The 27,981-nt window shown below is 32.7% G+C and overlaps 1 protein-coding gene across 1 annotated transcript; it reads left to right on the top strand.

Annotated features, from left to right (window-relative positions):
- Positions 1-42: 42 nt before the first annotated feature.
- Positions 43-27,936, top strand: LOC106461889 (sarcalumenin-like). The gene is made up of 6 exons (XM_013921756.2): positions 43-285; positions 20,864-21,732; positions 22,821-23,211; positions 24,028-24,144; positions 25,192-25,364; positions 25,826-27,936. Exons 1-6 carry the CDS (start codon positions 198-200, stop codon positions 26,666-26,668), a joined length of 2,481 nt encoding a protein of 826 aa, XP_013777210.1. The 5' UTR covers positions 43-197; the 3' UTR covers positions 26,669-27,936.
- Positions 27,937-27,981: the final 45 nt, after the last annotated feature.

Genomic DNA, 27,981 nt, shown 5'->3' with positions numbered 1-27,981 from the left:
AGTGGCCAAACTCCTGGATGCACGATGGCTTAGGTTTCCGAAACTGTGCCTCGTGTATTACAGGCTTAATTTTAAGACTTATATAGACACTTGTGCTAGAAGAACCGGGGCTGTGCTGCCCGGGGAGGACAGATACCCGGCGCAAGATAGGACTTTACTGACACCTACATACATACAAACACAGTGCTTAGGTCAAGATGGCTGTCATAGGTACAACCTTGGATTGGGGATTTTGTTTGCTTCTTATGGTTATTTTGGTGGACATCAGTGGCGTGACCAGCCAGGGTAAGTTTTCCTCAACATAAGCAATTTTAACTGCTCCCATGTTCATGTAGTTGAAGAAATTTAATGTAGGAAAATAAATCATTAATTAGTTTGATAATACTTATAACTCGAGACAATTTATTTTATCTTTATATTTGTTTCTGTAAAATAGAGCTTAATATTTTCTGTTATATTTCCACATGCTTCGCGTGGAATATTTTGCTGCTGTTAATAAGAACGTTCAGTCACCGTTATCTTCACAATGCTTTCTGACTTATATAAATCACTAATCGATAGAGGGCTTTACTAACACCCTTTAAAATAGCGAATTTTGCCGACTTCTTCACAATTGTGAGGTTACGTCTGTTACTCATAGTTTGCTATATAACTTATAGAAAAAACAGTAGTATCACAGAATGTAACTTGAAATGTGTCTTGGGGATAAAAAACAAAACAAAAAATCTAAGCCTAAATACGTTACTTTAGTCTAACTTTAGACTACCACGAGTTTTAGTGGTCTGCAAGGACGTTCAAGACATTTCCCAGTTTAGACTGCCATGAGTGTGGGCATTCTATTCTTTACTGTTAATATCTTGTGCCGTATATCTGTATTTCTACTCTTACGCCATTTATCTTTTTGATTTTATCATAAAAGTAATCAAGCTTGATGACAATCGACCTTCACGTCTTTGAGATACTACATAGAAATAAAGAAAAATCCTTATGCTGCTTCGTGCAGGTAACATCTTGTCTGATCCTTGTCAGTTTATTTTCTCACAAATGACTGTTATTGAAACATGATTTAAACTGAAGGTTCATTTCAGTATTAACAGCGTTAACAAATTCAAAGTTATTCTTATTGTCTTTGAAACCAAAATCTGGAGCGTCTGTTAATTAAAACATAATTGTCCCTAATCTCATGTCTCGGTACCATTTAAAAGTAACTGTTGCTTTGTGTATTCATTCACCCTTCTGGCATAAAATAAATTGAAAAATTAATGTAAATATAAGCTTCCCCTCCCTTTTCTTTTGTAAGGAAAAGACAAGTTTTTGTAAGTTAGTTTTTTGATCTAGTACACTTTTCTTCGTGAATTAAAAAGACGAAACCTGGGAGTGTAAATTTTAACAATAGGTTGACTTTGAAAGTTTATTTAAAATTGTTGGAACTTTGATTGTAATTAAGTACAAAGCTACACAAAGAGCTATCTGTGCTCTGCCCACCACGGGTATCGAAACACGGATTCTAGCGTTGTAAGTCCGCAGACATGCCACTGTGCCACTAGGGGGCGTTGGAACTTTGTTTCAAATATTATAGTTCACTAGCACAAAAAATATTATTCGTCTGTTGGGTTTTTTCGCATTGCTTTCAACTTATGCTGAGAAGTGTTATGTAGGTCTTGTGAGCCTTTCGTGTCGGTCTCAAGAGTAAACTAAGTCATATTAATTTATGAAGTGAAAATTAAGTTATAACTGATAAAAAGTACCTTCACGCACAGTACGTTACATCTATATATTTATGTTAAATTACTTATTTTTAAAGAAAGAATTAATTCTTGTAAGCGTACGATAAAAATTATAATTATAGGTTAAAGCCGGATGACACTGCGAATTTCCTGATTTGTAACAGCTAATAACAAGGAACTAGTAACAGTGTTTTATATATATATATATATAATAAACTCCACGGATACTTTTTGACAAGTTTGACCACATGTTACAGCGTTATTGTTTATATAAGGTTACACATTATAAACATTACATAATTACATCCCTTATACTTTAAGATAATATAAAAATGGACTTACGTCATGAAACGTATTGTTATGTTATACCTAATGCAAAACTTTCAATAAATAAAACAAAATAAAAAATATATTGTTAAAAAGTATGTAGAATCTAATGTTCATTACAGGTCATTTCTTATTTTTGTTTGTTTCAGGTATTCGCGCTAGGTATCTGCTTTAGCCTTCTTAATTTTGTAACGATAGATTAGATGGATAGCGGTAAGTCAACAGCACCCAACTCCAACTCTTGGGCTACTCTAATAGAATAGAGTTGTTATCTCTCATTGTTACACAGAACTGATGTTTTTTTTCGGATCTGGAAACAATTAACTGTAATAATAAGGCGGCATACTTCAAAGTTTTGAAAGTATCGTGCATCTAGTGATATAATTGTATAAATTAGCACAGATGTAGACAATAATTTGCTCTTTATTTTTGATATAGTGACAAGCTCAAGTATTTCATTAACATTAAATGCAGATGATTGCGTAATGACCTTGTAATAATGCATAGTTATGTCTTGACGTTTGTCTAGACTCACTTTACTGGGAATGAAATGAACTGCAAATGTTAGTACATTTCATTGTAGATATTAGTTAAGGTATATTGTTTCAATTATGTAATGAATACAGATGGCCTTATTTGCATATTATTACCTGGAAAATGTGCTGTACAATTCAAAGGTGACAGGTAAACTGCAAGGTTGAGGAACAACTAAGGTTGTATGATGTCAAAAAATAATCCGAAACAGACAAGATTGTATGATGTAAAAAAAATAAAGAACAATCAAGACTGTGTGATGTAAGAAAATAATCAGAAACAGACAAGATTGTATGATGTAAAAAAATAATAAAGAACAATCAAGACTGTGTGATGTAAAAAAATAATCAGAAACAGACAAGATTGTATGATGTAAAAAAATAATAAAGAACAATCAAGACTGTGTGATGTAAGAAAATAATCAGAAACAACCAATATTATATGATCGAAAAAAATGATCAGGAACAATCAAAATTGTACGATGTAAAACATAATCATGATGACCAAAAATAGTATGATGTGGAAGCGTAGTATGTTTTATTAAATATGTAATTAACGACAAAATGATCTTCTTAACTAATCTGTAAACATTCTTCTGGGCAGGTATATAATAATTACATAGTCGATACATGTCATAGTAAAAATAAATCTTTGAAAATGCAATGCTACATACTTGTCACAGTCTCTCTCTTATATTTTAGTTTTAAATTAAAACAGGTAACAAAATAACACAATATTACCTCCTTGATTATCTTCTAAACGTTATGCTTGAACAGAATCTACCATATTGAAATGTAATATTGTAGTAAGGATTTCTTTGGAAAAATGCAAAGTTGTCTGTTGATCAGAATGTTACACAAATTGCACAAAACATTTCAAACTAGGTGAAAATATTATACACATTTATGTGAAAACATAAAGACATGTAACGTACATCTCACAAAAAAAAAATTAAATTTATAAGTACTGTAGACATGGAGACAAAATAGAAACAAGGATTTGTAGCTTGATAAAATATTGTAGACACTACTTCCAATCTAGTTTGTTTAATTTTTTTAGATCCCTTAGTTGTAGGACTGAAAATATAATCCTTGCATTTTGATTCAACTGGTTTCTTAATTTGTTTACGATCCCCATTCCACTTTTTACATTAACAATTTTTAATTATCTTGTAACTATATTTTTCAACTTACTTTACTGAGTGAATTTATTTCCATGTCTTGGGATTAACGAAGTTTTATGTCTGCTTTAAACTATCATCACATACATTTTAAAATTTAAATTACTTCTAAAATATTATAACTGAATGTGTGAAAGAAATGTAGTTTGTAAGGTAGTGTTCCAGACCAGCAAGAATACTTGATCGTCTTTAATATTTCAATTAGAATAAGAAATTCATTATAACATGTACAGAAAATACGACTCGAAAACTATATTTTGATACTTAACAGTTTTATCGAATAGCACTTTTCATCTTTAGTTCCGAAAATGTAATACGATTTTTAATATTTTTACCTTAGCTACAAGTGTATAAATAGACTGGGGAAGTATCTAAATGTATATTTTTAAACATTTAAAAAAACACAAGCAGTATATTATATGCTGGTAAAAATACGTTATGTTTTATATGAATTATGTGAATCATTTTTAAAAGTTTTGACAAGACTAGGGTCCAGGTGTGGCCTAGTGGCTAGCATGATCATTCTGTAGATCTGAGGCTTCATAGTTTGCGGCTCGTGCCACAAAAGCGCTCTACTCACTTTAGGGCCATTAGTGCGATATAAGAGTGACGGTTAAATCCCACTATCTGCTCAGACAAGAATAGTTTACTGGTTGGCGGTTGGTGTTGTTGGCAAGCTGTCTGTCTTACTTTTAGTCTATCAGTTCAAAATTAGTAAAAACTATGCTCAGAGCCCTTTGAGCAGCTTTTGGTGATAATTTTGGAAATAATATATATATATATATATATATATATTGACAAGACATAAAATATCACCCCCGTCCTCATTAGGCTAATATATAACAAGCATACTAAGTATATATTTTAACATATGATTAATATTACAATTCAGAATTTAGTTTTAGTTTCGATATTGGAATGAACTATTAGTAACTAACTGATTTATATAAATATCAAGCAACTAATACTTTTTGAACGTGCATTGATCAATCATAATTACAAGTACAGAATTCGAAATAACTACTGGTGCAATGTAGTACGACTGACGTCTCCCCCCCCCAAAAAAAAAGAAAATATGGCGCACTAATGGTTCCAAAAGTGTAACTCCATTCCCCTGACTTTCAGAGTTCATAAAAGTAATATTTTTAGTAGTTGGGTCATGGTGGATAGGTAGTCGTGTTGGTTTATTTAAAGCATCTGTATTTATTTCCTATAGTTAGATTCCATCTGCTTTATTACTCCCTTAAACTGCCGTTACGTGGTTAATGGAGGAACTCCTTGCTAAACGTTAAATTTAGGTGTCCTGGCTAGGCAGTTATATTGTTTCACAAACACCATACCATTTAAAGAGTTTTACTAGATAAATTATACAAATACAGAAATAGAAAAAAGGCGTACTTATTTTCAATACACCACTAATTTCAAATGACGTTTGTTATCTTCATTACTTATACATAGGTAAAAGGTAATAAATATGTTTTATTTATATTTCAAATCAACTATGCTTCCTGAAATATTTGCTGCAACTATAAGTTTATGGTTGTTTGTTTTTCATACAGTTTTTTAGATTTTAATTATTTTCCGCAGTTTATAGCACAAAATGTGAAACACTGTTGGTTTTCAATGAAAGAAACATTTCACTAAAATCACAAATATTATCTACTTTTCTCGAAATAGAAAAATAAATCCCTCGGTGGAATAACGTTAAAATCAGGGTTTCGATTCCTCGCGATGGAGACAACGGATAATTCAATGTGATTTTGCTTGAAAACAAACAAATAGAAAACTAAAACATATTATTTAATGTTTTTGCATTTGAATTTACGTGTACATTTGTAACAATAAATTTAATCAAAATTACGTCGTATAGATAATGGTCTAAATCTTTGGGATTATAACTGATTTTTATTGTGGTTTTGAACGTCGAAAATTAGCGAGGAATTGTAAACCAATATACTTAATAATATAATATATAAATAATATATATAATATAAACAACATTAGTTTGCGGATATTTTTCCACATTCATCTTAATCTGTCCTTTACGAATTTCAAAGCATATTTATTAGAAAACGTAATATTAGATCTATCTTTAACCTGTCAACAGAACTTTGGTCAATGAATTAATCTAATAGTAGCACGTAAATAGTACCACGTGAGGTTTAGAGTTTTGTGGAAGTTAGCAAACAGATAAAAAATCATAAAGGATGTAATGGACGCTTGGCTCAAGTCTATGTGAGTTAAACATTTAATAGCTATATCTTATTGCCAGCAGTTTATTCTCGGAATTGTTACCATAAAGACGAAATTCAGATCTCTCACCTTTCGAAAACACTTTGTTTTTCAATTTTATCACCTGAACTAGACAACTTGTAAATATGAAACGTGCAATTTTGTTTATATTTCTGTTTTGTAATACATAACAAAGCTCACCTCAAATATAGAAAGAATAGCTATTTATTAAATGCCCTATTTTTGTCGACAAGATCAGTTATTGCTTTCAAATTACACTGTAATTAAGATTTCGTCGTAACCTTTTCAAGCAAATTTTGAAATGGAATTTTTTTTTATTCATCTTACTTCAGAACCTGGGATTAACAATCAAATGCTATACGAGTATTACATTTTCAAATTAATCTAAATTTCAGTGTCATTTCTTCTACTGTTTAATCCCTCCTTTAGGATAGCGGTAAGCTTACGGACTTTCAATGCTGAAAATCGGGTTTCAATTCTCCGCTGTGGACACAGATGGCTTTGCTCTAAAACAAAACAAATAAACTTCCATGGTTTCTTTTATATCAACACAGAACAACTTTCTACTGTATTTTGCTTTTAATTTTCACTTTTAAGTCACTAATTTTATCACTGGATATCTTCATCTGCTGTCGTACTTCAAAGTTATCTTTCAATGTCTCCCATTTAAATTTGAATTCTGCAATATATTCTTTCGGAATGATATACAAGACTGTAGCATTTATTTATTTACGTATATACACACACACATATATAATATATATATAAGTACAAATATATTGTTAGGAATGTAAAGTTTTACATAACACCGACCCAGAGTTTCTCAAGGCCAGAATTACAATGGGCAGACTAAAGAATTCATTTCAATTCCATTGAAGAACATTATTAGGATTTTTTTTACACCAATTTTTAATCTACGACTTTCTGTAAACTGTAATATAAAAATTTGAAATATTTATATGTATTAAAGAGAGAGTGGTAGTTAGTATAATACTGAGGCAATGTATTTTCTCTCTCTTTATATACGTATAGTTTAGAAAGTCTTGTCTTGAAAACTGATATTTTGTAATTATTACTAAAGTATGTATTATTTAAGGAATTATATGTAAAGCATTCACAAATGAAATAAACTATCACATTGCTTCTTAAACTGTTAGATATGTTTATAGAAAATGCTATATGTATTTGTTGAGACATTGGAAGCAAAATACTGGCTTTGCAATTGAGTGTTTCAGTAGTGCTCTTGGAAAACTTTACAATACTGAGGTTGATTGCACTTTATAAGAACGATGTTCTTGAAAGATCTTTTTTTTTTTTTTGGTAGAGCATTTCAACAACCACAAATCTTCTACTAACACCTAAAAAAAAAAGACCTCGCTGTTGCCCAACACTTTAACTACTCCGATCATTCTATAAATATTTCTCCGGTGGGACAGCGGTAAGTTTTCGGATTTACAACGCTAAAATCGGTTTTCCTAGGTAGACACAGCAGATGCCCGATGTGGCTTTGCTATAAGAAAACACACACACACATTCTATAAATGATGTGGTTTTCATGGGTATTGAAACCCGTTTCAAAACTAAAGCTGAAAGAGAAATAAATGAAGCCTATCAGATTGCCACTTTAGATATCGTTAAACATTATGAAATAAAACTAGATCCTATAATTAGTAATCTTCAATCATTAATTAGTTCCCTGTCTGACAATAAGAGTTTTTTTTTACTTTCTTTTATGGTTGAAATTCTTAATTTTTAATACTATCCTTTCTTAATTCTTATTATTCATTTATTACAATCTTCTATGTTTGTTTTTTTATCTTCTTTTACTTCTCTTCAGTTAAAATATTCTTGTTACTCGATCTCTATATATCACATCATTATTTTACTTTATCAATACTCAAAATAGTTTTCCTTGACATTTCTTCTCCAAACAAAATATTTCTAACCTCTTTATATCTGCCCCAGTGGCTCAGATGTATGTCTGTGGGCATACAACGTTAAAAATCGGGTTTCGATATCCGCGGTGCGCATAGCACTAATAGTATAATGTGTAACTTTGTGCTTAACAAACAAATAAAACTCTTTATATTTAACATACTAGTTTCCTGCCGTATTGTACAATGGAAGTGGGTTATACCTGCAAGAATCCTTTGAAACCTAATCAAAACACTTTTGGGCTGATGTGGTGGCTTACCATGACGTCACTCCATTTTTTCTTATACGTCACTGTTCTTATTCCCAGTTTGCCCCTGATTAGGAAGGGACTACGTTTCGAAAGCGCTCAGGTTATAGTTTCGTATTTCTGTCTTCTTATGTAATATTGTGAATATCCGTTTCATTTTCAAGTTACTTGAGGTATGCGACTGTTGAACGGATACTTCGTTAAAACAGCCTGTGTACACATGAATTGTGTCGCTTCTCCAGATGGGGATCCTTCTTTGCGTACCATTGTCTTGGTCACGTGGGTGATTTTTGCCATTGACCTTCGTGTTGGTGAATTATCACCTGTTATAAGATGTCTCACTCTGCTCCATGGCTGGAGTACGAAGTGTTGCAAGTTTCTATCTCTGGATGATCTTGGTACCCCCAAGTTGATTAATATTCCTTTGTTTTGTAATGACATTAAATACAAATGTCATTCCCATCTTAAAAATTTTAAATTCTTGAGCCGAGCACATATTATTTGATGATCATAGTTAATACCCTTCCAAGTAGCGATCAGTTTTCGGTGGTATCACACTGCCTACAAACGACAGACAATGCCAAAATGTAGCTCTAATAAATGTTGTTCTACCGCGACTTTATATCCACTGTGGTTGTCATGTGACTTAGTTATGTAAATATTGAAAATAGCTTTAATATAATATATTAAGTATATTGTATTTCATTGTGTCTAACTGGTGTTATGGTAAGCAATTGTTCTTAAATAAACAGTAATCAGAAAAATCATTACAGGAATAATAAAATAGGTTATTAAAACTATATTTTTGGAATGTAATAAGAGAACTTAGTCTACTAAAATTAGTATTCCAGTCACATATCAGTCAAAAGTTTAGTCGACATCTTACAAATAGAATATCAAATAAGCAAAATGAATACAGAATTTTGTATGTTGTAATAAAATGATTAAATACTTTTTTGTTTTCCTCTTTAGCGGAGGTAGTTACTTTAGCATAATTGGTTGTAGAAAGTAAATCGTAATAAATTGTGGAATATTGTGGGTTAGAGTGTTTACACCTACCTGTAATTATAATTCAAATATGAGGCTTGCAAATCAAATCTAAATACAATATTGCAATATTAATCTACATGAACCATATTGGAATTTTCTGGATGAAATGAGACAACTTTCTTACACTAAGCAGGTCAATATTCCTGGCTTATAAGATACTTTCGTACCAAATACAACAATGAGTATGTTATATCATTTTGTGTTATGAACACAAGCACACCATGATAAACGACACTGTTGTTTTATATCCTGTTTTCCGTAACACAGTTAAAATGTACAAAATTATTTCCTTCTCGATATATCTTAACATTTATAAGTTGAGATGTTAGACATTCTTAAGTAAATAATTTTAAGGGTCTACATAATCAAGCGTATACTGTGTATTAAACAGTCCAAAATCTAAGCATGCATGGTAATAACAGATGTTTATATATATATATAGGTTAGAAGTTTCATTCAAATTGTTGCTAGCTTTCAGGAGTTGTAATACAGATCTAGTGTGTATTGCTGTATAAATGAGCAGGATTTTGGCATGAGAAAACAAGGAACATGATCCTACGTCTGGCAAACAGGACGAGATCTAAAGGATGAAGGGCACTGAAGCTAAAAAAATATTGGCAATGTTACATCTTAGGATAGACTCCTCTAGAAATGAAACTGTTTTATCTTACAGATTACGTTGAGGCTTGTCGAATTCCTGGTTACTAACGTTTAATTGGCAAGAACAGAATTTGAAAGTGTCTTCAGAGATTTCTGTAGATTTACACACAATGAGAGGAAAAACAAACACTTAAAACGTTTCTAAACTTAGTGACTTATACTAAAAGCACATTCTAAATTTTGCATGTTAGATCTAAAGAAAGGTTGATTTCATAACTAATTGTAACTTATTTTTAGTTGAAATCTGATATATATTTCTGTGTCTATTTGCTCTCTTTCAAATTTACTTTTGTATGTTTTATTTTCACAAGGGAAAGAACAGGAAGAAGGTTTTTGTAATATTCATTAATGTAATAAAATCGTTTGAGATTATTCCTTCTAAAGTAAAAGATAAATCCCTCCCTTTCATTATGTACGACTCAACATAAATACACAATGCAGTGGCCGTTATTTAGTCTTTACTAGCATCAGTTATTTCATTGACGTTTTTAAAATAAATCTCAGTAAAAATAAATAAATAGCTTGATTTTAAACTTTCAATTCTGACTTATTTGAAATTGGAGTCAGTGTGATGGTAATACAATCTTGTCCAAAATATTTGCATACTGTTCTATAATAATGTTATTGTTCATCAAAACACACACATATACACCTGTTTTGTATAAAAGGGTGTTCTTTTGGTATAATGTTTTTTGAAACAGATGAACGCTTTGTTCAGACAATTTCTCTGAAATACTTGGTGTATACTCATGCCTCGTCACGTGCCAGAAGTTATAGGGCGTCAAATTGTTTGACTGTCCAGAAAGTTATGAAACAAACGAACATTGCTAGAACAGTGGATTACCCCAGTGTACTGTATCCAGAATCCTGAAACATCATCGGACTACAGAAAACGTTCTTCCAGAAACGTTTACTGTTAGGCACCGAAAAACTACTGCCCCGAGATGACAGTGTTTTGATCAGATTAACACGTCAAGGTCGAAAGAAGTCTTGCAATGCCTTACGACAGGAATGACATGAACATATTCATTCCAGGATATCCAGAAGAACAGTGAACAGGAAAGTGACTAAACAAGGTTATTTTGCAAGAAGAGCTATCTGTACTTCGATATTAACCAGGATTCACCACCGTCACCATGTTACTTGGGCAAGACAGCATGCCAACTTTCAGTTAGGACACTGGCGACACCTCATCTTTTCAGATGAGTCCTGTTTCCGGCTTGTTAAATCTGATGGTAGGATTAGTGTTCGTCGTTTGCTTCAGAATAGATGAAAGAGGCGTGTATTTCCCACGGGGAATACACAGGAGGCGATGCAGTAGATATTTAGGCAACTATTTATCACGGTTGAAAAACTGTTCTTCACATCCTCCAGAGAAACGTAAATGACGCCTCTTACAGGCATCACATAGAGACGATATTTCTGCCATATGTTAGGGAAAGATTTGGCAATAACATTGTGTTCCAGCATGATAATGCCACTGCCCACAGTATGCTTATTTTACAGAATTATCTGGACCAGGAGGACATTACAAAATTGCCATGGCCAGCAAAGTCTCCAGATTGTAATCTAATTGAGAACTGTTGGGCAGAAATGAGCCGAAAAATTGCTTACCACGACCCTAAACCAGTATCTACTGTAGTTGAGTTGCAACGCCTTCTAGTGACAAGTTGGGATGAAGTCACGGTGGATTATATCAATAACTTCTGCGACAGCATGCTACGTCACCTTGCGGAGGTTATTAGAGTACGAGGAGAACCAACCAAGTATTGAATGTTTAATATGAACTGATATAAGGCTAGAGACACTATTTATAATAATTTGATGTTATTATTTTGTCATTATATATGTTCTGGTAACGTTTTGTTGTGATATGAGAAATGCTGAATTACACACTTTTCTACAGGTGTGTGAAAAAATTGTTTTCTGTTCTAATTAATCGTTCACGATGTCCAAAGACCCTGTCTCATTTTATAAATTACGCATGTAGATGTTTAATATAACATGCGTTCCCCAGTTTGACAGCGCTAAGTGTATTTGTATCCCATCTTAATAATAATGATCTTATTTGTTATAAATTATGCAAACATTTTAGCTAAGACATTACATACTTACTCTGACATACGTATCTATGTGGATTTTGTTCCTGTTTATACTTGTGCTCCACATAAAGTTTTTTTCTTCACATGTCAACGCTCATAGCATCATGAAAGTCAACATATTGTATTCGTGTTCCTGATAAGTATTTTATGGACTGGAAACCTGTTCATGAAATCTAGCAGAATGTATTTTCTACGAAAAGTGGACAAGCTGGATTGCAGTCTTGAATGATTTCTAAACTCCTGTGTGAAGGATTTAATTTTGAATGTGCAGTTCCGTTCCACATCAAATTTTGCAGGGCCTGTAAAGTGATCAGACTAAAAGTGAAAGTAGAGTGTAATTTCTCGGACAGTTAACACCAATGTTACACTTAACAGTAATTAGTTTTTAAGGGTCTATGGGTCTGCATCGTTCTGGAATGTTAAATCCAACTTGCTGTCTGTTGAATCTTTATAAACTCTATGCAGCAATGGACCATGAAAATCACGTACATAGCTAGACAGTGGAGACGGATCCGCTGGTACAATGCTATGGTCTTAGTAAGTTGATAATATACTGTAGCTTATGACTTGGAGAGAAAAGAACAAGTAACAGGTGAGTTTTTTAACACTATTGAATATATATATTTTCTACATTAGAATGTGGCTATTGCGGGCTATAATTTGAAAGATGCCAACAAGCTCAGAAATTAATATTATATTTAAATTATATATAATAAATAGGCCTACATAATTTAGAAAAATACCACCAAAAAGATACAATCGTGATAAAAGAGTTAGCACAAAGGATCACATATAAAGTGTAATAAACTTAATATAAGACCCAAAACTCGAGTGCTTTTGAATAGTTGACTATTCTTATTTGTTCCTCCGAAGAAGAACAGCCAACTATTCGGAAGCGCTCGAGTTTTGGGTCTTATTTTAAGTTTATTACCAAGAAGATACAGACATTCATTGGAAATCAACTCAAGAACATCTGTGCAAGAGAAATTATGAATATATATTTTTCTTTGTCTATACTTTCTAATAAGCTTAATTAAGCCACTGTAAAATAAAATGAAAATAAACAGCAACGGTTCATTTCCACATAATAACTCAGTGTATGGATAAAGAGCCAAAATGTTTAGAGATCTATTTTAGGATAAACCTATCATTTCAGTTTAAGTGGTTTATAATCGCATGCATGAAGCATCTGACGTCACAGAAGAGTGTTTCCCTGGAGTCTTGGATACATATAAAATTTAAGGGAAAAAACTATATATATAGGAGAATATTGTTTTTGCATTTTTGGAAAAGGAGAATACTTAGTCATGTAATTTTAATGTGGGTTTTATTTCTTTTACTACATGACCATATTTTAAGGAAAGAATTAAAATATTAATAGATATCTTAATTCCTCTAAGCCTCTAACCTCAGTACCTCTAAACTGTTTATCATTTGAATATAAATTGCAATTAATAAGGTGTATCTGCTGTGTCTACTGAAGAGAATCGAACCCCTGATTTTAGCGTTGTAAATAAGTATAATTTCCTTGTTCCACCGGGGAACATAATTAATAAGATAATTTACCTTTTATTTAATAATAAAAATGTTCTACACTTTACTCACGATTAGGTAAAAACACCACTCATAATAGACTTGAGTGCAAGGCCTCAGCTCTCATGGTTTTTTTGAGCGTCAAAAATGGGGCATTGTATGAAACGACGGATTCCGCTTTGGTTCTGAGTTGATGTGGGCTTGTTTTAACTAGTTTTGTCTTGGTCTACTGATATTAGTTAGGGAATAGATTAATGCATTGGTGTGTGACACTGCGTAGACTACTGCGCTGTCTGTATTGACGGATTTCTATGGTAAAGAACCGTACCGATTTCAACATAGTGTACAGCAATGGTTTGAAAAAATGTTGAGAGTTCGCTTTCACCAGCATAGACCCAAAATTAATCTAACTAAATAAAATGTTGAGACCTCGCGTTGGACAGCATAGATCCCAAAATTGATCTGACTAAAAAAATGCACGGGAACATTTTAGAACGTCGCCTGAAGAACTGCAAAACAGATCCAGAAATTTTAATGCACTTTGCACAAGGAGTGACGAACTATTCCAAATATGCTTATCAACGGTTGATAGTAAGTTTTAATAAATGAAGTTGTGTTTAATTCTATATAAAAGAACAATATCTATTAAAATGTCATTCCGCATACAGAATACAATACATTTTCATACTGTGAAGATGAGTAGCCTCCTTACTGTTTGAATATATGCACATATAACTATATATAGTTGAGTAATATCGTTCACGTTGATAACTTTGGTGTTATATTCTAATTAATAACATTTTCACAAACAAGCTAAATATGATTATTTAACGTATTTACAACAACAATGATGGAATCGATAATAATTAAATCTAATATTAAATATACATATTGTACGTTCGTTTTCAATCTTGCAGGTTTCTTTTATAAAGCAGCTACGTCTTAAAACTAAAATACTTAAATAATTCCGATGTGAAAAAAACAACGAGATAATTGTAGAATTAAACTAGTAGATTGTGAAGGACTAATGAGATTTTTTTTTATTAGAAACTATTTCTTAATTAACTATGAGTAAATTATTATGGAACCATCTGACGATTTAAATTAGCTTGTGGAACAGTTATCCAAATAAATGTCAAAAATAATTACAACAAATTACTTATGTATAAATTGTTAATTTTAATTCAAATTATACTTATGAGACTTTCATTATATCATATTTAAAGTTTAATTTTGATTAAATCATTTAATGAATTTACCAGTAGCTTAGGAAATGAGAATTAGCATTATATATTTCGTTGTCTTGTGTGTTAGGTTCGAGTTGTTTTGCCAGATCTTTGTGGTTTTCAGTTAATTAAAAATTAGAGCATAAAATCAATTCAACTACTGAAGTACATTGATATATAATCTGAGAAAGCCTTACTGAGTACTATAAAATGGTACTAGAGTCTTTGTCTAGGTTTTATATTTATTAAAATGTATTTTTCGCGGTATATAGCAGGTAGTTGTAGAACAACGATGCCACAGTCTTCTTTTCGTGAGGAAGCTGTAACACATACACAAGTGATCTCTTCGGGGGCAAGTTTATTTATAATATTGTTATCTAAAACGTTCACTGTTCTACTGTGACGTTGTCTTTCAGAAAAAAAAAAGTTGGAAAGAAGCCCCAAACTCTGGCGGATTTTAGAATAATTTCACACACACAGACTATGTAGGAACCAGGGAGCAGAACCAAGCTTTAAAACTAATGCAGGATTCGTGCTTTGTGGTGGTACGTGTTTAAACATGACTCATTATTACTTTCCAACGATATCCGAAAATGTGCTAAGGTGTTTTTGAGCTTTTCTTCTAAACCTGCACTAAATATATATCGGTAGAATAGGTATATTAGTAGAATATTTTGAATATTCTAGCACAGTTGCAGAACAAACCAGGCTGAATATGCTTATAGTCTTTGCTACTATTTTAGGCATTTTTATACACGCCTGTCATTCTTTTTTGTCGACGTTTCTTCTTGATTAACAGATTCACAATATATATAACAGAGTATTGATTTGAAATATTGTATACCAAACCTTAGTCCCGATTCTTTAGTAATTCTACAAAACTTACTTTATATTACTTAGGCATTAGCTTCATGATGTAGTTCGTTTGCAGGAGAAGGTTTACATGTCTGTATTTGAATTATTTTCATATCATCACAAAAGCTACTCCAAAACAATAGAAGATAAACTAAAATGATATAGTAAAAACTGTGTTTTAGAAGGTGTGATATCAGTTTAAGTTTAATGAGGCTGAGCATTACATTCAATAGTAACTGGTACGAAAACATAGAAGGTAGAGGTCTGATATTTTTATTGTTATATATTTTTTTCTTCAAAAATTAGTTATATGTTCATTCAAAATATAAATCTCTCTGGTACATTAATTTATGGTTTTGCCTTTATATTAAAAGTTTATTAAATAGTTTACACAAAATATCTGTCATTAGTTGCTACGTTTTCTTTCTTTAAACATGGGACTAGATAGGACTACAAGGAACCATTAGGATAAACCTCAACCACTTCTCAAATTTATTTTTACCATTTATTCCTTTACACTTGTGTTATACCCTTTGAGGAACAGTTCATTTTTACAAGATTATGGTATGGCAACTTTAAGACGCAACTTAATCTACATGCCATCCCATAAGGTCCTTTAATGATCAATTGAAATGACTCTGTGACATTATTGTTATTGTAACTTCAAATTACCAAATTAATACATATGAAAAGTTAAATTTGTTTAGGTTTAAGACACATATTCTAATTATACAGCATATAACAAAAGTAGTATATCATATACGAAGACACCACATTCAACCAATATGACGCACCTCTGTCAAAGTCACAAATGTTTCAGGTGGTGCCCTTTGATTATTAGATAATACTCAACTCTTTGTGAGGCTCATATCGTATCACACCAACAGTAGACGACAAAGAGGGTGTTCATACGCGGTACTACTTTAATTACAACCGTAGAAATGCTAATATTTCGTTACCTTTGCTATTTATTTCATATAATGTACACTGACTGGCCATTTTATTAGTAAATCTTCACTTTCTATATTATAATTTTCAAAATAGGCTAACCTTGTGATCTGTAAGTTGATCGTTTGCGATATATAAATATAAGGAGAGATTCGTGTCATGATTTTTATGAACAATGGATGAGGGCAAGAATCTTTTCAGCTTTCAAAGGGACGTCTAGAAGTAATATTATGATCACAAACAGCTTTTTTATTTTAACTGGTTTTTCCAATGCGTCTGCTATCAAAATCTACCTATAGTGGCAACGAAAAGAAAAAGTGTAACCACCAACTGCAAGTGACTGACCAAAGAAAACGATTATTAATCAGGCTTGTAAAGTGTAAAATACGTTAGACTATGTCCCAAACCATCGATTTTCTGAAAGTTGAGGATTCAACCAACCATACCACCAACTAGAGTTTACAAAAGCTTTAATATGATAGCCGATATCATATATGTTTATATATGTTTATCGCAGGTGCAAACAGATAAGTACGGCTTCATTGGTGATTACTTAAAGTGCAAATGAGAACAATGAATGAATGGAAGTGTGTGAAGCAACCTAATACGTTACTTTCACTTTTTATGTAGTAATGGTAAGTCATAAATATTGAGAAAATCAGATGAAGCACTTAACCTTGCTCGTGTTTTTCTACAGTTCAAGCTATTGGAAGTAATATTTATTAGGGTGGAGAGCACTCTAATTTGGAAAGGTTAGTCATTTAACTCCTTTAAAAGGCTTAATAACATACCCGCTCCCCAGTGGCACAGCAGTATGTCTGCGGGCTTACAACGCTAGAATCCAAGTTTCGATATCCGTGGTGGGCAGAACACAGATAGCCTATTGTGTAGCTTTGTGCTTAATTACAAACAAACAAATAATAACATGCCTGAGCTTTCTTGTTGATCATTCAACCCTTCTTATATTCTTGCTGAATAAGTGTGTTCTCAAGACGATAATTTATATTGTCAAAAATTGACTAGAACAGCATTACAGTAGCTTCAGCCATATTTGACCATAACACTCACTTGATCGAAATCTGACTGAAAGTCATATTGGCTAATGTAATCCTTTCCTAACAACAAGTCATATTCCTCAGTGATTTGGCTACAATTAGACAACACACACACAACATGTTGTTTAATCTGTACCTCATCGAGTTCAGGCTATTATAAAGTGATATAGATGGGCACCTTAATAAAATGGTCATTGATTCATTTTCCCATAAGAATTTTTCAGTGAGGAACCATTCTGATTTATCTTTTATCTGATTTATTCATTATTAAGCTACTTAGATATATCAGACTATACAGAAATAAAAGTTTTAAGTTTTATAGTTTTTTGATTTTATATCCTTAAGTAGAAACTCAAATTTTAGATTCGTCATTATTTGTTTTCAGTAGTTTATGACCTAAATTAGGATTGTGTATACTCGTGTGACTCATAAGATCCAATTCTAATAAGATTCCAAATATTTTGATTCCTTTTAAGGACTCGTCTTTTGTGTATTTATTTTGGCATTTAAGATTCATAACCAAAAGATTGAAAGACTAAGAGCCAGAACTAAACGATTTTGTTTTCCTAATATCAAACAAAAAGAAAGATTAAAAGTGAACATAGTTAACGTTATCCATCCAAATTATATTTAATTGGTACTGCCTAAGGACATGGTCCGACATGGCCAGGCGATTAGGGCGCTCGACTCGCAATCTGAGGGTCGCGGGTGCGAATCCCCGTCACACCAAACATGCTTACCCTTTAAGCCGTGGGGGCGTTATAATGTGACGGTCAATCCCACTAGTCGTTGGTAAAAGAGTAGCCCAAGAGTTGGCGGTGGGTGGTGATGACTAGTTGCCTTCCCTCTAGTCTTACACTGCTAAATTTGGGACGGCTAGCGCAGATAGCCCTCATGTAGCTTTGCGGGAAATTCAAAAACAAACAAAGAAAGAAGCCTAAGGACATCAGATTGCAAATGGAGAATATCTACTTTAATAAATTATTTAATAACTAAAAATCACTTTACACATAATGATACAATTTGCCCTTGTATTAACAACTGAAATATTTTTTGGAGCGTAATCAATTCAATTTTGAAATTAATAATATAAGTGAGAAACATATATGTAGTTTATAACATATGTGTACAGAGGTTTGAGCACATTATATTAAGACGATTTTATTTGTGCGAATCAGCAAGTCACAGTCGATGTAAGGACGGTATGCATTAGAACTACATTTTAAGATTTTTTGACGTTCGTTGATGTCACCGAAAATTGATCGCTTTTGGGGAAGAGAGTTAACAACTCTCCCCGACACAAAATATTTGTATGTTCAAATCATAAAGATGGGTTCAGATCGGAGATTTAGAATTTCTAACAAGGGGATATTTCTCGTAGTTAATGACATTGGAAAACAAAGGGATATGGATCATCTTGGTGGTAAAAAAAGTGTGGTGTCTTGTAACAGGTGAGAATCCGGTTGAGAAAGACAGAATTTACAGTCATATCTCCCGTTCAACCGTCGCATACCTTAAGCAATTGGCAAATGAAACGGATATTCATGTATTACACATGAATACATACCTGTCAAGCCACCTATGGATTTCTGTGCGATCAAACTGTTGAAACGGGCAATAGGAAACCGTTGTCCTCGTACAATAGATGGCTTATGGAAAGCCCATGGTGAAAAGTGGTGTGCTTTGAGCATGACAGCCCCTTGACAGAACTTTTTATAATGGAAACTACACTGCAGGCTTATTGTCAAGATGCATGGTCGTCAGAGAGAACACGACCGTGCATGGTTATTTAGACTGGTATGATGTGGTAAGGCTCCAAAATCATTTTAATGTAACATACAAACCCTTCGTAATATTTTGCAATACTCACTAGAGTACATTTATTATAATATACAAAAACATGCTTAAAAATAATAACCAAATTTAAAATGAAATTCACACAGTGAAAAAGGTTAGCACATAACAATCAATGCCTTTAGTTGACATAGATGCAATAGAAAAATGTGCAAGGTTATATTGTAGCAAGGAAAATAATTAAAGTTAGCAAGTTAGATTTGCAAAATTAAATTATTAATGCTATTTGTTATATTATATTATTATTTCTTAAGGCTTTTGGATGTAAGAAAATGACTCTAATTGATATATAGACTACGAATATATTTTCTGTTTTACCATACTTTCTTATTTGTTGTTTGCAATTAAAAACTGACTATCGTGCATCTCTATAGTAGTGAACCGCTTGTGGTTGAAAGTTAGAAGATACAAAAGTATTTGTCTTCTTTGTGAATATATTTTCAAAACGAATGTCAAAATTAAAATTAAATGGTGACATTTTCTAATAGAAGCATCCGTTTGTTTTCCAAGTAAAAAAAGTATACGTTTCACTTAAATATTAACCATACATAGGGTGGCTCTTACAATGATTTTAATAATTTTGTTGTGTCTTCAAGTTTTATCATAACTGTAGCTGCATTTGTTTGTTATTCTCGTTATTTTTAGACATGCTTACGTTATCATACAAGTAATCACGAAATTTTGTTCTCAAAAAATATTAATAATGTTAAACCTAAGTGTTCTTCCTAGTTGGACGTTGTCAAGTTAAGTCCCATTTTCTTATAATTTTGGAATACAGATTTCTACCATGAACTAAAATGCGAACTTCAGTTTTTAGTTGTTGTTCAGAAGAATTTATGACAATCGGATCGTTGTAAGGTCTATCATGATATAAGATATAATTCCTTTTATTTATTTTACCTAATACATCCAATGTCCGAAAATTGTACCTAATATCAGTGGCACAGAAATGAAAAGGTCATAAAAATAAAAAGACATATTCTCGCACATATTTTCATTGCATTATTTGGCATTTATCAAATTTTACGTATTACGAGGACCACAGAGGTTGGGCGTAAAGCGTTAACCAATATGTTACATAAGATTAGTATTTGACAGGCAAAAGCTAGATAAACTGAAAAATATATATATCATGATTTTTAAGTAATTATATACAAGAACGTTGTCAAAAACATTTTCAATATTTATTATATAATATTTAATTTAAAGCTTAGAATGTAAATCACACCAAATAGTGATTTTTAGACTAAGTAGAAAGTCGTAAGCTGTTAATACCAATGCAGATATAAGGTTCTTATTAAACATTTCTTTATCTTCAATAATTTTCTCATTTCTATATTATCATTATTATTTTCTTTCTTTTTTCATTTTTACAAGAACCCACAAAAAATGATATCAGGGCTCCAAATCCACCAACACATCAAGAGTGTCGGCTACACATAGATGCAGCCCTCAGGGACTATTGGGATAGACAGCCACCTAATCCACCTATAGACAAGAAGACGGATGATGTGGGTGTCGATACGAGTTCCCACGAAGAGGATATCCTTAACTCGACAAATGAAGAGATAACAGATGAAACTGAAGAAACAGGAGGTGAAGAGGATTTAGACGAAAGCTCTAAAGAAGAAGAACACGAAAATCCTTCATTGCGACGAGAAGAAACATTCGACGACGAATATAACAAAGAGTCCCAGAGTGACGAAAATGTAGAAGAATCTGAAGAGCAGGAAATTATAGAAAAACTCGAAGATGAAACTGGTCCATGGATAGTTACAAAACAGGAAGAAGAATCAGAAAACATTGATTCCGAAAAGGAATATTTTGAAGAAAATGTAGAAAAAAGTGAAGAAGGATTACATGAAGCTGAAAAGGAAGTTCCACCTGAAGCTGAAGAAAGTGAAGAAGGATTACACGAGGCTGAAAAGGAAGATCCACTTGAAGCTGAAGAAGCTTTAAAGGAAGTTTCAGCTGAAGACGAGGGAGAAGAAGAAGGTTCAAAAGAAATAGTTGAAAAAGAAGAAGAAGGAGATAAGTTCAGAGATAAGAAATCAGGTGGAATTGAAGAAAATAAAGTTGAAGCGGAAGATGCTATAATTAAAACGACAGTAGATCAGGGTGCATTAACTGATGCTGAAGACGAAATAGCTTCAGAAGAAAATCAGGTCGAAGATTCAAGGCCAGACGAGTCAGAAATAGACATACCTCAAGAAACTGTGATAACAGAAGAGGGCACAAAAGATGAGGTATATGTTAATCTCTGTGATTGTAAGCATAAAACAGAATATAGTTTTTTATATGGAAGATGCTACAAAACACAAAACTGTGACAATTGATTTTGGCTATACATCACGTATTTTTATATGAAATGATGATAGTTACTTTTGGAAACGTACTATAAGTAGATGTGTACTATGCTATTTTAGGGTAAATTATCGTTTAGTTAAGATTATAAGAATGCATAAGATATAATTTAAACGAATTCTTAGAAGATTAAATCTTACAGCATTAGAAACTAAATAAACGAAATTATTGAAGTTTCAGCTATCCAATTCAAATATTATGTCATTCCCTTAGGTGTGCGTTAAGTATAAACGAGCGTGTGAATACCGTTAGTTCGAGAGCAGTAATACAATAAACGTGTTACACACTATTATTAACTTCCAATCAGAACAAACTCCCTGTTTAAAGTGGGGCTAAAAATAACCTAGTATTGATAATGAGTATAGCTAATTTAAAATATTTTTTTACGTTCTTACTTATAAAGATTAGAACGCATCGGCTCATCAGTTGGGTATCTTCGCTCTTAACGATATTTTCGTCTGTAAATCCAAAAATATCGCACAAGGTTCAGCATCTATAACACATCTTTGTATAATTATAGTGTCAGAAGCTTTATGTTGTTCATAATAAACCAATAGTAATTTGCATTTCTTGAAGTCTGTTTCAAAAGAGTAAAATTTATAGCATTGAAAAAAATAACAACATTAGTGACATAAAGTCTAATTTACAAAAATGGATACAAGCAATTCTTGTAGTTCGTAAATGAGCATACTTCTATTTAAGAGCTGAATACATAAGTTAGCATATATTAAGTCAAGTCTGAAAGTGTTTCACTGAGTATAAATGGTAAAAGTTATGCACAACTAAAAATATTCGTTTGTACTAGCGCATCTATTACGATATATTTCATCAAAATATAACGTTACATTACCAGTACAGAGACACACAAATGTGATTTATCCATAGAGTTTAATATATATATATATATATAGATAGATAGATATGTTGTCATTATGAGTTTAATATTAAAGAAAAACTCATTTTTCCTCAGAATGCTAAAGATGCAACCTTCGAGGGTGCAACTGATATAGAACAGGAATTATTATCAGGAGTCTCTTCATCAGAACAGACCGAGATCACACCACAAAAAGACGAAGAAACGGAGGAACAAGATGATGAAGAGATGCTAGCTAAGAAAGATGAGGATGAAATCGATGATGACGACGAAGAAGAAGTATTTAATCCCAAAAGAACTCTATCGCGTTCAAGAGTACACATCGATGAGATCTTAGGAGTGGACGAAATTGGAACAAAAGCAGACAAAGAAGAACAAGAATTAATTCAGAACATTCTTAATGAACTGAAAAAGATGTACAATTCGGCTATCAAACCTCTGGAAAATATCTATAAATACAAGGAGATAACCACAAGACAATTGGGTGGTGCGTTATTTTTACTTTTGTGTTTATACTTCTTGTTGTTGTTTTTTTCTTACTTTTATAGGAGACAAAGGTTATTTGTTCAGCGTTTTTCACGCAAAGCTACGCAAAGAGCTCTCCATAGTTAGCCGTTCCTAATTTTCAACTGATAGACTAGAGGAAATGTAGCTAATTAACAGCACCAATCACCACCTCTTGGGCTACTTTAATCGAATAATGCGACATCAATTTTATATTAACGGCGTGAATGCTTTGTTAAACCCATTCTTTAAGAATTAAAAATTACATTTTGTTCCTAATGCCTTACGCTTATAACGCTAAAATTCGAGGTTCAGTCTCTGTGCTGGGCACTTTGCAGATAGCCCATTGTGTAGCTTTGCTCTCAAACAAAAAGAAACAAACAAACCTAACGTAATCAGGAACGTGACGTATAGAGTAGAATTTAAAGAAAACTGTAAGCGGTAATTCTTAATAAACAGTATGTCCAGAATCTACGTAGTTTCTTCTTTTCGTATTTGAACAAAACTTGCATTCTTAATATATATTTCATTTCTACTGTCAAAATGTTTCATTTCTCATAAAGTGTTTATTTTAATGATGGTATATTTTAGGCTTATATAAAAACATCAAGTTTAATAATACAAAAGTAGGGTTCCCAATGTATGCAACTGATATCAAACAGAAGAAAACAACGTATAAATGTCAATTAACTAGGAGCTTGAGATACATGAAAATAGAAGAAAAATAAATTTTAGAAATCTCTTTAAAAATTTTACTAAAAAAAATTTTATAACTCATCGAAAAAATTTGTTTTTACAGATGCTGAAATTTACTCAACGCCTCAAGTGTTGTTTCTGGGCCCATGGAGCTCTGGAAAGAGCAGCATAATTAACTACCTTCTTGGAATCGAAAGAACCCCAGCGGCTAGAAAAGAAGGTATTGTAATAGCGTAGCAAACATATTTAAATATTTAAGTGTCGTTTATTGTTCTATTCGTTTCCAGTGAACTACATATATACGATAATGATATAAACGCACTTCTTGTTTTATCCCTATGTTATACCTATGTCCTTTTATTATTCAAAAAACAAAGATTACGCAAAGAATATTTCTTATTAATATTTGTTTTCTTATGCGTAATAATAGATTTTGTACGATTTGCTTTCAATATACGTCCAATTCTATGCATTTCTTACACTAATAAAAGAACAAACAAATACTTCTCACAATTTTTTCCTAAATAAAACGTATGAGCGTAGCCTAATGGTTAATATATCGGACTGGTGATCTGGTGGTTTGAAACAATCACATCCGTATTCAGTTAACAGTAGTTACTTCAGATAGTGGATACCACCGATTGCTTTTGTTTCCTATGGTATTCAGGTCAAAAGTATAGACGGCTGGCTATACCTGAACTACAGGGGACTTATGTGCTGAATGTTTAACCCATTATTTGTACAACGCATCGTTCAGGTGATCAAAACAAAATCTAAACTATATATGTTCTTGTTCGCCTATATACTATAGGATCTAAGCTTTACACGTCACAATTTCATATGTTTTACTATGTATGACAAATAGTACAGTTTTCCCAAAGTATCCACTCCAAAGAATTGGTGGACTTACATATACAATTTTAAGTGTTTTTCCAGTTATTTTATTTTGTCACTAAACATATTAATTAAGTGTATGTATATATATATATTTAATCTCAAGTGCCAATTGCATTCCTAGCTGGATTGCCATCGAGACATTGAACCTAAAAGTTCTACCTTAAACTGACATTTAATTTTCTGAAAATAATTAAACAATAAATAGCCATATTTGGACCCTATTTAAGATATATATGCTGCAGTGTTGTAGCCAATTTTTAAAATGCTCCTGGATTTATATAATCTAATTTGTCCCATTAAGTACTTATCTAGTATTTTGTGATCTAACCATTTCGAATATTCCAGCATCTAATTACTTGGACACTTTCAGCACCTGAGCCTACAGACACAGATTTTACTGTCATCACATATGGGAACGAACCTCAAAAACTAAGCGGCACGGAATTAGCTGCCGATTGGTCGTACGCTAGCGTCCAAAAATTTGGCCAGTTTTTCTTGGATCATTTCAAAGGTTTCCGATTGAATCACCCTCTTTTGAAAAAGGTAATTTTATTTAGATATACAGTAAGATAAACAAACTTTTGGAACAACCAAACAATGTGTCTTCAAATATTTCACGTTGCCACGAAACACATTAAATAAATATAACTTATGTACAAGCTAAACTAGAATATATTTTTTTAATATTTGGCAACACTATGCTACACTCAATTTGAACAAAATGTTTAATTCTGTCTCCATCTTTATTTTCAAGCTTCAGATAATTCTAATGTTACTTACTAATGCTACTCTTAATGAATAATAGAGGATAATTATTGTATTATAAACACGACATTTTTTTCTCAACTTAGGTTAAACCGTGTGAGAAAGTAAAATATTATCTGGCGGCTAGGAAATAAAAACCTCTAAGAACTCAGAAAGTTTTTAGCAACTTTACGATAAAAAAATTGATTAACTAAAACTATCATATCTTTTGAAGATTCATCTTTCCTTCTTTTCGACAGGTGACACTGCTTGACACTCCTGGGATTAACGAAAACCGAAGACATCAGAACAGAGGATACCCATTTAACGAAGTTTTCCAGTGGTTCATTGATCATGCCGACGCGATCTACGTTGTGTTCGACCCATTCAAGTTGGAGATTGGTAGTGAGATGGAATCCATATTAGACCAATTGAAGGGAAGAGAGGCCCAGATTCGATTCATTTTGAACAAGGCTGATACTATCCGGCCCAGTGAATTGATGAAGGTAGTAGGGCAGCTTTTCTGGAACCTTTCTCCTTTGATGGGCAGCTCGGAAGCACCTGTCATTTATGCCGTCTCTTTGATGAGCAAACCCTTCCACTCAGGAACTTCTGCAAACTTCTTAATGGATCAGGAAAAGGCATTGCTAAATGACCTCAGAGAAATAGTCGACAAGAGAGTGGAAAATAGGATTTCTTTCGCCCGTCGTCACGCCGTGCGGGTGCGGAACCACGCTAAGATGGTTGACTGTTATTTAGCAACCTACTATAAACACAAGGGCATCTTCAGCAACAAGAAGACGGTAGCGGATGACATCACTGAGCACCCTAACCAATATAACATCTATGAAGGCCTCAGCAGTTTAACGAACATCAGCCGGTACGACCTTCCCGATCCCCTTGTTTACCGCGACTTCTTCCGTTTACACGCCCTGTACGAGTTCAAACCCTTGGCTTCCACATGCAGTTACTTTATGGGCTGCCCACTGGACAAGCTGGACATTTCTATTGCCTATGACCTTCCCGAATTGTTGGGCAAGTACAAGAAGAAATCCAAATCAAGAATATACGAGAGGGAAGAGGAAGCTGACAAGGGCAGGTGAAATGTTTGCGATTTCTGGAAAGTGACGTCATGTACGCGTCAAGACCAGTGTTTGCCTGGCTCATGTTTTGGACATGAACCAGGCTTGTAGAATCCCCGGCCTCTGAGAACAGGTGTTGTCAGTTAATGAGCAGTTAGTTCGGAATATGCAGCATTACCAATAGCAATTGAATTATCTGAAAATTAAGAATGATGAAGAGAAAGTTTATTCCTTACTCTTTGATGAGGCCGAATTTACAGTTTTGGAAAGAAACTCGAAGCCACATTGGATCCTTATAGGCGAGCTCTTTGGTGCCAAAACAAATCTTAATTTCAAACTCTGTTGTTGATCTGGTGCAAGAGGAGAAGCCTACACACACATTCCCCACTAGAATCAACTGATTATGCTACATTCCCATTAACTGACAACACACGATCCGGATGTAATGAATGGTAGATGAAAACGTGCTGACTCAGTGCTTTTCTGTTTTTTTTTCTCTTTCTGTTTTTTTCTATTGTGATTTTCCTGAATACAGTTTACAGGTTCAATCTGTATTTTGTGTGCCTTGAGAACATGGATTAAGAGAAAACCAAGGGCAAGTTGAAAGTGGGAAAGTTCGTAACAAACGCGTTTCTTTGCTTTAACCCTAGTAAATATTAGCTGATGATTTTCCTGTAATGCGGTACCATTTCATAAAATTACGTCTACATTCTAAAATAAAAAATAATACCTAAAAGCGCCAAAATTGTCTATTTTGGTAGTTCAAAATATTTATCAACAGCTACGACACTTAGATTTGTGATAATTTACTGTAATTTCTAATTCTATCTTAAAAGGCACTGAGGGTAAATAGCTCTTTGAATTTTGTGTAGATGATTTTGTAAACTGAAGCCTATTTTCATGTAGTACTTAGTCAATATATTTAAAACAATGGTGATTAGATTATTACTAACTCTTTGATGTAATAAAATAATTTTATCCTAGCTACTTCTATATAGCACCGTGAACTAAATTGTTAAAACACTTACATATAAGTAAAGTAAAAAAATTGGAACGTGATGTTTAAGAAAAAACTGCGCAATTAATTTTGAATCAATTGAATTATTGAGAATTAAAACATCCAAACACCGTGTTATCCTTGAGAAGCTATTCTTATTTAGAACTCATTACTTCTACTAATCACGTTTCAATTGCAGTTTTCAACGTATTTGTAATAAGTTATAAAAGTTGTAATTTATATTTTTAAAATGCCAAAAAATAAGAATTTTGCAATACTTGCTATTTCCGGAATCATACTTCTCTTCATTTTCTTTCTTGGCTTTATTGTTGAAAAA

The sequence above is a fragment of the Limulus polyphemus genome, unplaced genomic scaffold (assembly GCF_000517525.1).
Source record: "Limulus polyphemus unplaced genomic scaffold, Limulus_polyphemus-2.1.2 Scaffold1053, whole genome shotgun sequence".
Lineage (NCBI taxonomy): Eukaryota > Metazoa > Arthropoda > Merostomata > Xiphosura > Limulidae > Limulus > Limulus polyphemus.
This window is presented reverse-complemented; position numbering and strand designations above follow the sequence as displayed.